The sequence below is a fragment of the Musa acuminata genome, chromosome BXJ2-5 (genome assembly GCF_036884655.1).
Source record: "Musa acuminata AAA Group cultivar baxijiao chromosome BXJ2-5, Cavendish_Baxijiao_AAA, whole genome shotgun sequence".
Taxonomy (NCBI): domain Eukaryota; kingdom Viridiplantae; phylum Streptophyta; class Magnoliopsida; order Zingiberales; family Musaceae; genus Musa; species Musa acuminata.
In genome coordinates, this window is record NC_088342.1 from 2,739,610 (window position 1) to 2,756,059 (window position 16,450).

At 37.5% G+C, this 16,450-nt stretch overlaps 2 protein-coding genes across 2 annotated transcripts; one reads left to right on the forward strand and one right to left on the reverse strand.

Annotated features, from left to right (window-relative positions):
- Positions 1-225: 225 nt before the first annotated feature.
- Positions 226-1,553, forward strand: LOC135612133 (phosphoenolpyruvate carboxylase kinase 2-like). The gene is made up of 2 exons (XM_065107981.1): positions 226-1,102; positions 1,301-1,553. Exons 1-2 carry the CDS (start codon positions 298-300, stop codon positions 1,408-1,410), a joined length of 915 nt encoding a protein of 304 aa, XP_064964053.1. The 5' UTR covers positions 226-297; the 3' UTR covers positions 1,411-1,553.
- A 6,377-nt stretch (positions 1,554-7,930) lies between these two features.
- On the reverse strand, positions 7,931-10,894 carry LOC103983874 (phenylalanine ammonia-lyase). Its single transcript, XM_009401198.3, has 2 exons — positions 10,441-10,894; positions 7,931-9,889 (listed from the first exon to the last, which is right to left on the reverse strand). The coding sequence occupies exons 1-2, from the start codon at positions 10,815-10,817 to the stop codon at positions 8,137-8,139; spliced, it is 2,130 nt and encodes a 709-aa protein (XP_009399473.2). The 5' UTR covers positions 10,818-10,894; the 3' UTR covers positions 7,931-8,136.
- Between the last annotated feature and the right edge of the window lie 5,556 nt (positions 10,895-16,450).

The window sequence follows — 16,450 nt, forward strand, 5'->3', positions numbered from 1 at the left end:
TAAGAATGCAATAGCTTATCTATGGATAAGTTGCTTTGTCCGCTCCACCTGATGTCAGTAATTATGTGATGGGAGAAGAGGATGCCGTCGGCCCGAAGAAAACATACAGCACAGGAGAAGTTAAGATTCTGTTCAACCGTCCGATTAGAAGAACCATGGAATCCGCCGTCCGGGTCGTGGGGTTTCCCTATCTATCTATAAATATTCCAAGCGACACTGGAATTCAATGGCAAAAGAGGGAGGTGGTGAGAGAGTGGAGAGGGGAATTCTAGATTGTTCAGATCGGATCGACGCGCTATGGGCGAGGCATTGACGAGGGACTACGAGATCGGGGGCGAGATCGGGCGGGGGCGCTTTGGGGTAGTGCGGCGGTGTCGGTCGGTGGCCACGGGGGAGGAGTTTGCGGTGAAGTCGGTCGATAAGCGGCTCCTCGCGGACTCCGTCGACCGCGAGTGTGCGGCGCGGGAGGCCAAGGTCCACGGCGTCGCTGCTGCCGGAAACCCCTACGCGACGCAGATCCACGACGCATACGAGGATGACCACTGGGTGCACCTAGTGGTGGAGCTCCTAGAGGGCCCCGACCTCTGCGACCGGATCGCCGCCCGCGGGGGGACGCCGTTCCCCGAGCCGGAGGCGGCAGCTGTGGTGGAGGCGCTTGCGGATGCCCTAGTTGGCTGCCACCGACGGGGGGTAGCGCACCGGGACGTGAAGCCGGACAACGTGCTCTTCGACGCGCTGGGCCACCTCAAGCTGGCCGACTTCGGGTCAGCTCAGTGCTTCCTCGATGCGGACGGGGAATGGGCGCCGATGAGGGGGCTGGTGGGAACACCGTGGTACGTGGCGCCGGAGGTGGTGGCGGGTCGGGCGTACGGGGAGAAGGTGGACGTGTGGAGCGTGGGGGTGGTGATGTACATGATGCTTTCCGGCGGGGCGCCCCCGTTCTACGGGGACACGGCGGTGGAGACATTCGAGGCGGTGGCCAGGGCCAACCTGAGGTTCCCGTCGAGGGTCTTCCGCTCGTTGTCGCCGGCGGCCAAGGACCTGATGCGGCGGATGCTCTGCAGGGACGTCGCACGAAGGCTTTCCGCCGAACAAATCCTCGGTAAGTTGTCCTGTTCATCTTGATCGATTCTATCCCATTTGATTTCAGTACCAGACCGTCGTGTTGTCGAATCCTACTGTTGATTTATTTGATTCTAATCGTTCTGTTTCTGGATCTTTCTTTCTTTCTGCCAAGAACTCATTTTTTTGTTCAGATTTAGGGATTTTAACGTAGTGATGATTCTTTGTTGATGACCAGGGCATCCTTGGATTTTAAGCGGAGGGATGAGTCCGGTGGAGGGGACAACCCGGGATCTTTCACTGTCCATGGATAGGCCGGAAGGCTCGCTGCTTGGGCTCTGCGCATAGCGCATACCGTGTACAAATACGGGCATGTCTTGTTTTCATTTACAGTCACTTGGTTCGATTTTAGAACCGATGAGAAAGAGAGACGTGTGAGAATTCCTCTCCACTGGAGTGTACATAAAAAATGTAAAGCCTCTCCCCATACGTCGTGTGATGTTCCTTCTACTCGTCTGTTTGACTCGTTGACGTCGGGACGTATTGAAGAGGAGGAAGATGTGTGAGAATTTGCATCTCCTTTATCTGCTTGTATAAAAATAAAGAGAACCCTTTCCTACCTGATAGCTGCCGTCTCTCACATTCGAAATGTGCCATTACAACAGGACTGCGACTCCTCCTGCCCATGCTGTCCTGTTGGGTGTCGTTGGGCCTTTGTTTACTCTCAATAATTCTGCTGTTGACTTACTACACACCGCAACACAAAACTGGGGCTTCCCCCACCCCCGCATGCGGGAGACCTTTGGGCACGTCTATCGATGCATTGGTAATGACGGCACCGCGCTAATATTTCTATGTCAAATCATGACGGGCGGTCACCGCGCATGCGTTTCCAGTGGCAGTCGACAGGCGGTCTCCATTCAAATCCTCGTCGCATTGACACATTTGTATTAGTATTATTTTTGAGAATCAAAATTAAATCGTGATTATTGAATTGGGTGGCAGTTGAACGACTAAACAATTAATGGGACAGATATCTGTACTGCCCACAGGATTAAGTCTCCAAAACCAGATGCTGTAGAGTGTCTGCCGGATGCGATTGGTACACCTGTTTCTTGTCCGCCAGTGGAAATTGTATGTGCCTTGGTTTCTCAGTGGCTCATAATGCAGATAGCACCTCACAGGAGGATGACATCAATGTGGTTTCGCCTTGCCATGCCATTCTGTCGAGCGGAGACAAAGGAGAGCACATGGTGTTACGGAGTACCTAACTTGCTTCAAACTACCAAACTGTCCGACACATACCATCCATGAATTCAAGATAAGGGCCTTGGATTATATATTATATAATTAAGTAAAAATAATTGAATTATTATGAAGCTCCAGATGATATCCTGTGGAGTATGTGCCATCATGATTCATGCCCATTATTGCAAGCTCGGATTAGAAGAACTTGGTGATATGCTATCATCATATGATGACAACTAAAATATGCTGATACATACAAAGAATGGGGCTGAGCTCCCCTTCAGATGCAGTACCATTCTTTCTCCATCTCATCCCTTCCAGGTGGTGGGGGAATCCTCCCACACATTCGCACTACCTGCTCCATAAACAATCATATCTCGTTCCTTGTTTCTTCTTCTCCATCTTCTTCCTTCTATACATCAACATCTTCTTCCGAATAAATAAAATACATGCCACCAAGATCTGTAAAAAAATAGTTTGGCCCCAATGATTTCTTGCATCTGCGACCCCATCTGTCCATGTTCATTCTTTCCTTCATCTCACTGTTAATGCTGAACCGATGACATCACTGATCACGCTCATAAAGGTCGTATTATAAAGAAAGAAAGCCATATGGTAGAAATTTTCATGTCTGCATGCGTCAAGATCACTGGAGCTTCTCACAGTGCAAAAGATGTGGATGAAAACTAAGGGGAAAAGGTGAATGAATAGACTGGACACAAATTTCCAAGTACACATACTTACAACATTAAGAATTCAAATCTTAGAGATAAGTAAATGTTTACCTCTCACCAAGAGTGAGCACTTGAGTGAATGATAGCTGACTGCATTACACACAGCACACATAGTTCTCCCTCTTATCAACTTAAGATTAACACAAAAAGATCCAGGGAAAACAAAATAATGTTTGGTGCTGCCAAGTGCCAACTATTCACCCAATTAAAAGAGGGCTTGGGTGCATAGACAAAACCCACCATTTAAAGAATAGCAAAATTAAAAAGTAGAATTGAAATATCCTTTACTCAACTGTTTCCAGCGTTACTTAGTACATCAATAGAAAATGGATGAACTACAATTCAAGATATAATTTCTCTTTACACTTATAGAAAACAAATAATTTCCCTAAAAGTATGGTCATGTATTACTTAAGAGTTAAAAACACCTTCTGTAAAGTACATGATCAAGGCATAATTAGCAAAACATATCTGACTTTGTGACTTTGATGATCTATTAAGATATTTTATTATATTTATAGATGACCTATTAAGATATAACTGTGTATATCTAATATATAAAAAGTCTCAAACTATTGATACTTTTGATATGTATATAAATAAAGTTAAAATATAATTAGATTAAAAAGTTAAAATTATTAAATATGATAAAAGTAATATATTTTATGACAAATATGATGAATTAGGTTAGAATCCTAGTCCTTTTGCCATATTCTTTTAAAAAAGATTTTGTACTTAGTAAGTCTTACTAAATGTGTCATGACAAAATAATATTATTAAAAGTTAAAGTTCTGATGGATATGATTAGAAGTCGATGTAGCATGAAGCATTATGATAACTTTGTATATCTTAAGTAAGGTTCTAGTAAGTTAGTTCTATCAACCCAATTTAAATTATGAATTAGTAGAAAACTCAAGTTGAGACATATACATATTTGGAATTGTCTTGTAGAGATAAAAAATTTTTAATTCATATGAAAAAAATTAGATCCAAAAATTATTTTAAGTATTTTATTGATTATCTAAAAAATTTAAGAGAAGCAAATTTTATTACCCTAATCATAGTATAAGGATAGTAGAATATGATAATACAAAATTTCTAAAAATGATAATAATAGTGAGTGAAAAATAGTAAAAGATTAATTTTAATATATAGGAAATATAGGTTGATGCTTCTTTATTATATCCTATTCAAGAAGTTGTTCCTCAAATCACGGAATGAATTGATAAGGATGAATAATATAATAATATTAATAAATTCTCATATGATATTAATGTGTCTACTAATGATCTTGTAAAATAATCATAAACAATAGTTTTGAGAAGACCACAATGGAAAAAGAAAACTATTTTTTTCTAATAATTATATGGTATATCTTAAAAAAATATATTATAACATTAGAATTAAAAGAAACCCCTCGTAAGATATGAAAAGTAGTGATTATAAAAGATGGAATGCAGTCAAGGAATAGCTAAAATCCATAGATCCAAGAACTTATTGAATTACCTAATAACTATAAAATAGACAAATGTTAATGGGTCTTTAATGTAAAATGTAACTCAAATGATAATATTAAATAATATAAAGTCAGACTTATGACCAAATATTTTTCTAAGAAAGAAGACATTAACTATAACAAGATTTTTCTATAGTTAAAAAAAAATTATTGAGGATCGTATAGTATTATAGTTGATTATGATATTGAATTATATCAAATGAATGTGAAAATAATATTTCTCAATACAGATTTAGATGAGAAAATCTATATATAATAAACTGAATGATTTGTAGGTAAGGGAAAGGAAAGTTGAGTTTACAAACATAAGAAATTCATTTATGACCTAAAATAAGTTTCCACAAAATGATATATAAAGTTTCATAATACTATTACTTCCTTCGAATATAAGAAAAATACTATTAATAAGTGTATAAATCTGAAAATCAATAAAAGTAAGTTTATTATATTAGTCTCATATGTAGATGATATTTTGCTTATCAATAGTAATATCGATTTATTATATAAAACTAAAATATTTTTTATTAAGAATTTTCAAATGATTGATATGAATGAAATAGTTTATGTTATTAGTATTGAGATATTAAGGGATATATATTAAAGATTATTAAAACTGTCTCAAAAATTTAGAGATATTTAGGGATATTGATCAAGTCTTTGAGAGATTTAGTATACAATTATTTTCAACTAATAATACACTTATTACTATAGGTAAAAAATTCAGTCAAAGTTAGTGTTCTAAGAATGACTTAGAAAGAAATTAAATGAAAAATATTTTTTATACATACTTAATTGAAAGTCAATTATATGTTCAAATCTATTGACACCATATATTAATTTTATAATTAGAATACTAGGTAAATATCAAAGTAATCCAAGAATAAAATATTTAAAAAATAAATAAAATGATGAGATATTCATATGCTAATTTAGCAAATTACCTCAAAGTCCATTTTAAGATTTATATTAATGTTAGCTAGAGAGATAATTTCTTAAAAAACTATAAACTAATTATTTATTACATCATCAATAATGAAGTTGAATTTGTGGCATGCCTTAAGACTACAGATTAAGTTTCATGATTGTGAAATTTTACCTAGTGTAGTTAATTTAATTGTCAAGCCGAAGATATTTTATGATAATACTAGAGTAATTTTTTAATCTAAAAATAATAAGTACTCTAGTGATTTTAAGCAAGATGAAGTACTTAATGGTTAGAGAAATAATCTAAAAATAAATAAGTGTCAATTGAGATCCTAAGCACTACTTTAATGATTACTAGTTTATTTACTAAAGCTTTATAATCTAAAATATTTAAGAAATATATTATTGGAACGAGGTTTGTGCCTAACTCATACAAAATAAGGTGGTGTATAAAGTAGATACTATTATTAATATTTTTCTTACTTATTTTATTAATAATTTATTTTTATCATCATGTTTATATTTATGTATATGTATATCATAATTGAATATAATAACAAGATTATCTTGATAAGATAAATTGTAAGAGTCATTATAGATTATATTAAGAAAGATTATAGTATTATGGTATATAAAAGAGAGCATGACATTAATGACATATAACCGTTATAACTCGTATTAATAGTCAAACTTAATATAGTATTATAATATTTATTAAATTTATTAGCTTATTTTATAAAATTTATAATCAATATAAAATACTTTTTAAAATTTTCACAATTCAATTAGGTAATATTATTTTTAAATAAAATTTTATTTATTAATTTAATTTTAATTATATATTACTAATTAATGCATTACATGAAGAATATTATATTATGTGGTTCTATTTAATTAATAAGATATATTATAAATTTGATTTGATTATGATTATCAACTAATAGAAATATAGTTTATTTATGATAGAATTCCTTAGAATATGATTTTAATAGAAGAAATCTTCCTAATTACTTATCCAAAATCCTCTACTCTTACTTATAAATAGTAAGACCTCCTATGGATTCATCACATGATAAGATATAGAAGATTTACTCATTTATCGAAACTCTTTACTTTCCCTTTAGTTTTTATTTTTATAATTTATAATGGTCTTATGAATGATCGAATAAGAGAAGAATAAGAGTCTAGTTTATTTTATAGATATGTGCTATTATAATGGTTTTATTGATTGAATTACAAAACATATTTTCAGAGCAAATAAAGATTTTTAATGATATTAAAAGATATACATTCTATTGTTATTTAAATTTATTTTTTAATAGTATTTTTTAAAAAAATAACATGATTAAAATATTTATTCTTACATCCATAACTCACGCTACTCCTCCCAAGGGTCAACAGGAGGAGTAGAGATAAATAGATTAAGAAAAAGTGAGATCATTAGAATTTATTTTCCATGCCCATTCATCATCATATGGGTGGGAAGAAACGTCAATCGCTAATATTTGATAAGTGAAAATAAGGCCAAAAAAAAAGAAGATTGTCCTTACCCCAATAACCATTAGATATAAGATCGAAACCCAAGATAATCCGATTAGTAGTGTTAAGAAAAATGGGGATTCTAGCTGAAGGAATCTGAAAAAGCCAGTTGTCTTCAACAACATAAATAGATGTCCCATTCCCAATTAACTTAGAAATATCATATTTCAAATGCTTCAAGGAATCAAGGAAGAGACGCCAAGCCCAACTGATATTACAAGGCTTATAAGGCAGCAAGGTAAATGGTCACCGCATTTTGCTTTTATTTGCTGGAACCAAAGAGTGTTATCTTGACAGAGATATCTTTGAACCCTTTTAGCATAGAGGCCAAATTTAGTTAGCTGCATACTGTGTACCCCCAATCCCCCAAGTTGCTTGGGCAAAGTGCCAATATTCCAAGAAATGTAATGCATGCCAAAGAAAGCATTTGATGATGTGTTCAATTTTATCGATAATAATAGTCGACATTCATATGACACCAAGTGAGAATGTATGGGGATTGAGTTGACGATAAAGCTGATTAAAGTGATTCTATCAGCTTGGGGGGACAGAAAGTTGTTTTGCCAAGAGTACATACGATATAAGATTTTATATGAATGTACAAAACAAAAGGGGGTTACTTCACCGTTTGTGCAACTATTGTGAAGCAAATAACTTGATCTTTGTTAAAGATTTAGTCTGAAATCTTTAATAAAGAAGTTAAATTTAGTCAGTAGCAAATAACTTGATCTTACAAAGCTAAGGCAATTAATAAAGAAGACTTTTGAGTTCTGTCATCGACCTCCGTTCATGTCGGCTAGCCATGTTGTCTTTGGAAAAGAATCCTCAAGCAACATATATTATCATGTTGGAAACCTTTGATTTGTATATTGCTAAGGACAATTCCTATAGAAATCTTACCAATACGTAATTAACAGCTTCAGTAAATATGTTGCAATTATTCATGCATAAGCACACACAACTGGAATAATATGGGGAAGACGAAGAAAGAACATGCGAAAGCAGAAGCAGCAGCAGAACTTGGACGTCTCATGCTTGCTGTTGCTAGTGCAACTACATCACCAACCAGTACTGTGGTAAGGTATAAACCTCCAACTCCATGTGATCTATATCTTAGCATATGGGTAGGGGAGCACCGTTCCATTCCTTGAGGCACTCGAGAAGGGGATCGATCACCATCCCTTTGTTGATGGCCGCAAAGATCTTGTCGAAATCCTCGCCCGGCGACCGCACCTTCTCCCCCGTGAGGTATCCCGTGCTTAGCTCTGCTCTCACAAATCTATACAGAGGATACGATCTGCACTCCTCGATCCGGTTTGCGGTCGCCGCGTTGCCATTCTCCACCGCCGCTCTTGCTGCCTCCACTTCTTTCGGCAGGGCAGCCTTGAGCTCTTCCTCGAAGGCAGTGATCTTTTGGAAGATGGAGGTGTTCGGGTCCTTCTCCTTCTCTCCGTTGTTCAGTGCATGCTCCACGAGCACCTGCCTTAGCTTCTGCATCAGAGGGTACGTGGAGCTGCATGGGTCGTCGACGTAGCTAAAGACATGTTCCCGATCGATGATCGTGATCAGATCCTTCTCGCAGAACCTGGATGGGTGTAGCTCCCCGTTCACACCGGTCGTCAGGGTCTTTTTCGCCACCTGGATCACGGTGTTCTTTACGGCGTTCTTCAGATTCTCCTCCAAGTGCCTCAAGTCGATGGCTTGGCAGAGCGCGACTAAGTAGGTTGAGGACATGAGCTTCAGGATGTCTACTGCCTCGGCTGTCTTCCTCGAGGAGATCAGTCCCAAGGAGTTCACATCCTGGTTGTGCTGCTCTGCACTCTGAACATGGTTGGTCACTGGGTTTGCCAGGAACTGGAGCTCGGAGCAGTAAGCCGCCATCGCGATCTCTGCGCCTTTGAAGCCGTAGTCCAAGCTCGGGTTTCTTCCACCGGAAAGGTTCGAGGGGAGCCCATTGTTGTAGAAGTCGTTGACGAGCTCTGAGAACTGTGCGAACATGAGTTTGCCGATGGCAGCAATGGCTAAGCGGGTGTTGTCCATGGAGACACCGATCGGGGTCCCCTGGAAGTTGCCACCGTGCAAGGCCTTGTTCCGGGAGACGTCAATGAGGGGGTTGTCGTTCACCGAGTTGATCTCACGTTCGATGGACTTCGTGGACGACCGGATGACTTCGATCTGGGGGCCGAGCCACTGCGGCGAGGTGCGGAGGGCGTAGCGGTCCTGCTTTGGCTTCTGGAGCGGGTCTTGCTCATGGAGCTTCTTCGCCATCTTCATGTAGGAGCTGCCCTCGAGGACGTGCTCCATGATCGCGGCGGCTTCGATTTGGCCCGGGTGGTGCTTCAGCTTGTGGGTGAGGTGGTCGGTGAACTCGGGCTTGCCTTGCATCACCTCGCAAAAGATGGCAGAGAGAACCTCGGAGAGGACGGCGAGGATGTTGGCGTCGAAGAGGACCATGGAGGCCAGGCCGGAACCGACGGCGGTGCCGTTCACGAGCGCAAGGCCTTCTTTGGGCTGCAGCTCGAAGAACCCGTGGGGGATTCCGGCGAGGCGGAAGGCCTCAGCCGCGTCGATTGCCTCCCCGGCTGGACTAATGGCCTTTGAGTTTGGCCGGCCGGTGAGAATGCCAGCAATGTAGGACAAGGGGACGAGATCACCGGAAGCGGTGATGGTGCCGCGGAGAGGGAGGCAGGGGCTGATGTTGGAATTGAGGAGGCTGGTGATGGCTTCCAGGATCTCGAACCGGATTCCGGAGTAACCCTGGAGGAGGGTGTTGATCCGGACGAGCATGGCCGCCCTTGTCGCCGGCGGCGGCAACGTGTGCCCCGATTGATCACTGCCGGAGCCGAAGATTCCGGCATTGAGGAACCTGCAACACGAAGAATCCGAGTGAGCCCGTTATAGCACAACAGCTCATAAGATTTCGATTTCAATCCGAAGAAGAACCAGTACTTGAAGATTCTCAAGACCTCCATTAGAGTGATCATAAGTCGAAATATAATATACCATGCATCTATTATATTTCATGCATCTATCATAAGTTGAAATGTAATATATCATGCATCTATTCTCAAGACCTCCTTTAGAGTGATCCAAAACTGAAATATATTGCCAAGCTTGGAGAAAGCTGGGAGGAAATGCATGTTTTGGCACTTTGTCTTCAGTCGGTGGGCTGAGTTTGTTGCCTGGAACGCTCGAATGCCAAACCTGCTGACTTTTGTCTCAGGGAGCACTCATCCATGAAAGTGATGAGGCCACGCACTTGCTCTTACTATACTCTCCTTAAATATGCCTTCTTTACCTACCAAACCAAACTACGACTTCATGGGGTGCAAACAAAAGTTGCTCCCAACAAGTTCACGGCCACCTCCCATAATCTACCCACGACTGCTTGAAATAAGGGAGGCAATAAGCAATCACCTGATGAGCTCCTTCTGAAGGGCGCCTCCTTGCTTGGTCCTCCTGTGAGAGGTTGCACCGAACCCTGTGGTGACCCCATAGCTATCGGTACCTTTGGTCATGCTGTCCATCACCCAGTCGCTGCTGGCCCGCACCCGGCCCCTCGCCGACTCCGACAGCTCCACCCTCGCCCCCGATTGCCCGGCCACCGCCGCCACGTGGGCGATCTTGAGCGTGGTGCCCTCCAGGCTCACGAGAGGCTGGCGGGACTCCGCCACCATCTTCTTGACCTCATCGAGGTGGCTCCCGGTCAGCGCCTCGGCCGCCGCTGCCCAGTTCAAGGGGTCCTTGATGCACAGGCCGCCGTTCGCGTGGTGGCCGTTGCGCTCGAACTCCATCTGGTATTAGGAGGAGGTAGCAAAGGGCTTCGAGGGGAAAAAGATGTGGAGGTGGAGATGCGATTGTTGCTTCCTTTTCCCTGAGAGAGCAGACGCCGAGGGAGGGTTTATATAGAGGTTAGTTGGAGGTGGTTGGTGGAGGGAGGGGTAGTTGGGCAGCGCTGTGGCCGGCCGGATCAGCGGGTCCTACACGTTGCGGATGAATGACACGTGGAAAACAGGAATGATGCAGCCCACACACAGTGTTATTCTGTGATATATATATATATATATATATAATTTAGCATGTCAAAAGGATAATATATTTCTTGAAAATAAAAAAAAAAATTATTAGGACAATGGAACTTTGACTAGCGAGTAGACTCTGGTAGGTGGAGAGACGGAACCCACGTGGGCAGGTGGGAAGAGTAAAAAGATGGGAAGAACTCAAAGAACAGTTCAACAGTTGGACTAAGTCTAGTTTATTGGGTTCTTTAAGACCTTGATTTCTTACATCATTAATGGTGTTGCCGGCACAAGCAACTGCATTAGCATGCAAGAAGGATTTCTTGAATGATCTTATTTTGTGGGTGGTTGTTAAGTTATATGTTTGAATATATGATACTAAAGAGAAATTATTGTGCTAATATATTGGATTAATGCTTGTCGTTACACATCATGCCCTGTATATGCTGTTGCTACAGATGAAATAAGTGCCATTACTATTTGTACTGATATAGCAATTTTGGCTATGTATGAAAGCTCGCTTATTTTAATCTTTATATACAAGTCTATAAAAAGTTTAGACTTTGCAATTATTTAAATCTTTCATATGTAACAGATGTCCAATAATTCATATTTTAATAACCTAAAATGCTTTTATTAATTTTTACCAATTATTTGATTAATATGTTTCTTAAGATATATTAATGTCAATTTGAGTTTTAAAGTCATCAAGTTAATAGTCAACTGACGAATATTAACCATAATATTAGATATATGTAATTTTGACAAACATCAAATTTCTTTTTTTTTCAATGGGAAGTACTATTAATGAAGACTATCCATATGCTCTTGAATTAAGTAGGAAAAAAAATCAAAAAGAGATGCACATAATAGTTTTTGTCAAAATTTTGTTAATCATATAGACCAATATAATAAAATCATAAGTTTTAATTATTTAAGATTAACTATATAAATTTTTTTATCATCATTAAGATGCATAAAAAAATTATATGTTTAATTAAGTTTAGAATATTTAAGTTTTTATCTATAGTTTCTATTAAAATTTTTCTACGTCTTCCTTTATCACTCTTTTCCGATTGTCACATCTACAAGTCTCTTAAGCACTTACTTATAATATCTTAAATAATTTTCTTTAATCTTATCTTCTATCAAAATAATATCTTATTATTCATGAACAAAAATATTTTTTTTCTATCTTTCCTAATAACCGTACGCATCAATTTCAATATTCTTATCTCAGCAATACAAATTATATATATATATATTATTTCTTAACTATCTAACACTCATATTTAGAAAATATTGTTGGTCTAACAAATGTATAATAAATTTTTTTTAATCTTAAGGGTATTCGATGATCATACAAGACTTCTAACACCTTTCACCGTTTTAACAATCATATTTTTCCTTTATGAATAATATTTAATCGATCTCTCCATCTTATTAAATAATTAATCCAAAATATCTAAAGCTTTTACTTAATAAAGTTTCTTGCCCATTCAATTTAATTATATTCTATTTTTAAAATTATTAAAGTTATATATTATATATTCAATTTTAATGATACTTAATCTAAAATATTTAGTTTTCAAAGATTATCTTCATATCTCCGGTTTATGATTAATTTTACCTAAACTCTTATCAACTAAGATAAAATTTTACTAATCATATAATGATAATCTTTTCTTAGAATTATAAAAATCAAGATTTTAAATCTCGATCCACATGTTGTTAAAAGATTAAAAGATTAAACAATCATGGTGTTACCCATATGATCTATGATAGCAATATGTGATGCCACACAATAAACAATAAGTAGTAGCAACATTGCAGCCGTCGACCACGACTTCAATAATTACGACTTCAATAATTGCACCTTTGAACAATGTTGGTAGATATGGGAGGAGTCGTTTCCCACCAACCCCACGTCGAGCGACCTAAAGATACATAGTTGGAAGGCAATTGTAATGGGAAGTCGCGAATGCTTCCTCGGCGTCACAAAACTGCGTTCAATACAATTATGGGTGGTTGGTGTGGGATGGTCTCCACCAAACCCATTTCATTTTATCCAAGTGATGCAGGCCTTGACGAGCTGACACCAACCAAATTTTATCCTTTTGACTATAATTTTTCGATTTAATAATGGAAGTTCATGCTAGGTTGCTCTTGGTCCACTTTGATTTTTCTTTCTTTCCTCTTAGAATGGCAATGGGATAAAGTTTAATTGTCAATCTAACAAGGTAAAATTGATTTGAACTCATTTGTTTTTTGAGTTATCGTGAAAACAATATCTTCTTGAAATGATGTGATACAAAGTCATGACTCGAGAGAGAAAAAAAACTCATATTCTACATCTCATATCCGGCTTTAATCAGAATATAAAAACATTTGTATCTTGTATTTCATATTTCTATCTAGTTTTAATCTACTCTTGTAAAAATTTATGATGAAGATATGTATAACAAAATCATTCAGACAATAAAGTTAATGTTCCTTAATTCATTACTCTGGTAAAACACTCCTAGGGAGTTCAATATTTATTTAGTGAGTTCAGAATGAAAACATACCTATATACTTTTGATCTTGTAATTATTGATTTTATAAGAAAATATTTTTCTTACATATCACACTGATTTTTCTTTGACATCTTCAAACTAAGTGAGCTCCATATGTCAAATTTTGATCGATCAAAAATAGTAAATTTTCACCCGAAAACATAGGGTAGAAGACAACAAATCATATATTTGAGCATAATCCAACTTGATAGCACACAGTTTACACTAATATGGAGGCAAGAAGGACAACTGTATACGACTAGTTGTGTTGTCACGAACCACCAACTCCAGCCTCAAGTCCACATAATGCATGAGGACATCTCATATTTATCATATAGTAGATATTTGTGCCTGTGGATAAGCTCAAGAAGATTGAGAAGAAACGACCGCCACCATGCAGCATCACTGCATCCTTTTATCTTGACAGACTAAACCAAACAATCACCATCAAATCACCCGAGATGGACGTGCATCTAATAAGAAGTAGGTAAGGAGGAGTTTGCATGCAGTAGTTGGGGGCTTCTCTCTCACGCACACCACCAACCACAACCTAAATACAAGAGAGAGAAGATGTAGAAGCATGTGATTCCTTGTAGCAGTACCATACTAGATGAGATGAGAGTAAGAACATCTGCAAGAATCAACTTGTGTTTTGGCTTTGACTTGAGATCTGCCACGAACTTGTCCATGATCGGTTCTTTTGTGTCCTCGTAGCAAATTGAATTTTCTGTATGTATGACATAATTAAGATAGTGTGGTTTTTTATTTTTATAGATATGATGAATTCAATTAAATATTTTCAAGACTACTGAGCAACATTTGGGACAAATTTGGATCAGTAATTGTATTTATGAATTTTATATATCAGATTAAATTTGATCCTGTAAGAACATGCGATACAAGAATTGTCATGATTTATCGTATAAATAATGTATAATGTTTTTTCGTGAGATATTGATTCAAAAGTATTTTATTCTAATGTAACTTTTAATACATTATCATGAATCCTTTACTCTCCCCCTCCCCCCCAAAAGAAAGATGTTGATGACCCATAGCAAAGGAGACCCGTGCTCCTCTATCTATCTGGCCTCTCCGTTTCAAGGCTAGATCACCTCCAGCGAACCTCCCTCGTCGATTCGTCACGTCAACACCCCAGATCAACGAGGAGGAGACATCAAGATGAATCCTGCATCTTGAACAATAAACCAATCAAACTGACTCATCGGTCGATGATATTTGGACAAACCAAACCCATGTTTGACGTGTAATTTGAATAGGTGGGAAGACAAAAAGATGATTCGACTTGTTACTTTCTTTGCATTTGAAATTGAGCTTGTATTAGCTCTTATATAAACCATGGCTAATAGGAATGCCACATCATATGGTCCCATAAGGTTGAACAAGAACATAGCCAACAGTATTTAATTTATAGAAAGACTGGTTAGTTGAGTGCCCATTGGATCAAAAGCAACCCCTTTTAACATGGATAAGCTATTCATTGTTCACAGTTTCAGCCAACATTTCTATAATGCTTTCATGCCTCTACTGTTTTTTCACCTATCCTTTTCTCCTTATGACTGAGCCAAGTGCTATTCAAGTTTTAATTACTATAAAGTAAAATTTATTATGTCAGATATGATTATACATTACTCGATAGAATGAACAAATATTGTTGTTCTTGCAATTCCTGAATCGAGCCTAAAGTGGGAGTATGACTGCTGCAGAACTAGGGAAGCTGCTCTGCTGGTTGCTCGACTGGCTCGATTGGGAAGAGGAAGGTTGCAGATCTCAAAAGCTGTAGATTATTGCTACAAGGAACTGCCGGTTTAGGTGGGAGTTGACTTTTCGATAGATGGTTGTCACATGCTTTGTATATGCATCACTCCAATATATCATGTGCTATCGTGTTATTTACGTTTTCTTTTTAATCATAGAGCAGCTAATGTATAATTTGATAGGGAGATGTAATACTCTGAGTTAGTAGAAGTATGTTAAGACTAATATTATTCAAGTATAAGAGTCTAATGCATATAGTACTATTAACTTAGAATAACATATTTTAACTTAATTATTTATACTCACCGAAGTTAATAAGTCAATTAACCTTATGATCATATGATAAAATCCTAGGGTTTTATTTAAAAAAATAAAAAAAAGAACTAAAGATAGGGATTTGATCACTTCGAGAGGATCAATCTTTCAATTGTATTTGTATTTGAATTTATATTTGTAATCCAAGGCTTTGAATTGTATTTGATTGCATAATAAAAATAACCAAAAGTATTACGTATATATAGAGTTATTTAATATTTAGTCAACTAGGATTAGGATTTTTAACAAAGAAAACTAACATAATTTGCTACATCAAAGAACTCCTGTCATAATTAAAAAAAAACTCAAAATTAAATAAAAATAAAGACTAATATCAAATCCCTAAAATTAAAAATCCTAACATTTTTCGCCTTTGTAAAATAGTCTTATCCTTCAAGCTGAGCTAAGCAATGAATTTTGAAAACTTATCCGTCGATGCTTTGTAAAACTCCAAAGTGACATCTTCAATCAGTAAGTTGGTCTATTGAACAAGCACCTTACTGATACATATTTATGATGCATCATAATATGTCAATCAAAGTATGGCTTAAGGCAAGATTTAAAACTTGCTAGTAGAAGAAATATCTAGCCAATGATGTTGCACCACATCATCCTCCCCTAACTTCTTTTTAAAGTAAGAAACATAAAAAATTGAATATATCCTAGAGCTTACTAGTAAGTCCAAGTGATAAACAACTAAGCCAATACATTCCAACACCTTATAAGGCCCGAAGAATCGAGGAGATAGTTTGAAGACCGAAC

Bases quoted from the DNA above. Each gene is read 5' to 3' on its own strand.
- LOC135612133 (XM_065107981.1), top strand. From the start codon at position 298: ATGGGCGAGGCATTGACGAGGGACTACGAGATCGGGGGCGAGATCGGG. The intron at 1,103-1,300 runs GTAAGTTGTCCT...GTTGATGACCAG, and splicing joins TTCCGCCGAACAAATCCTCG to GGCATCCTTGGATTTTAAGC.
- LOC103983874 (XM_009401198.3), bottom strand. From the start codon at position 10,817: ATGGAGTTCGAGCGCAACGGCCACCACGCGAACGGCGGCCTGTGCATC. The intron at 9,890-10,440 runs GTGATTGCTTAT...TTCGTGTTGCAG, and splicing joins CTTCAGAAGGAGCTCATCAG to GTTCCTCAATGCCGGAATCT.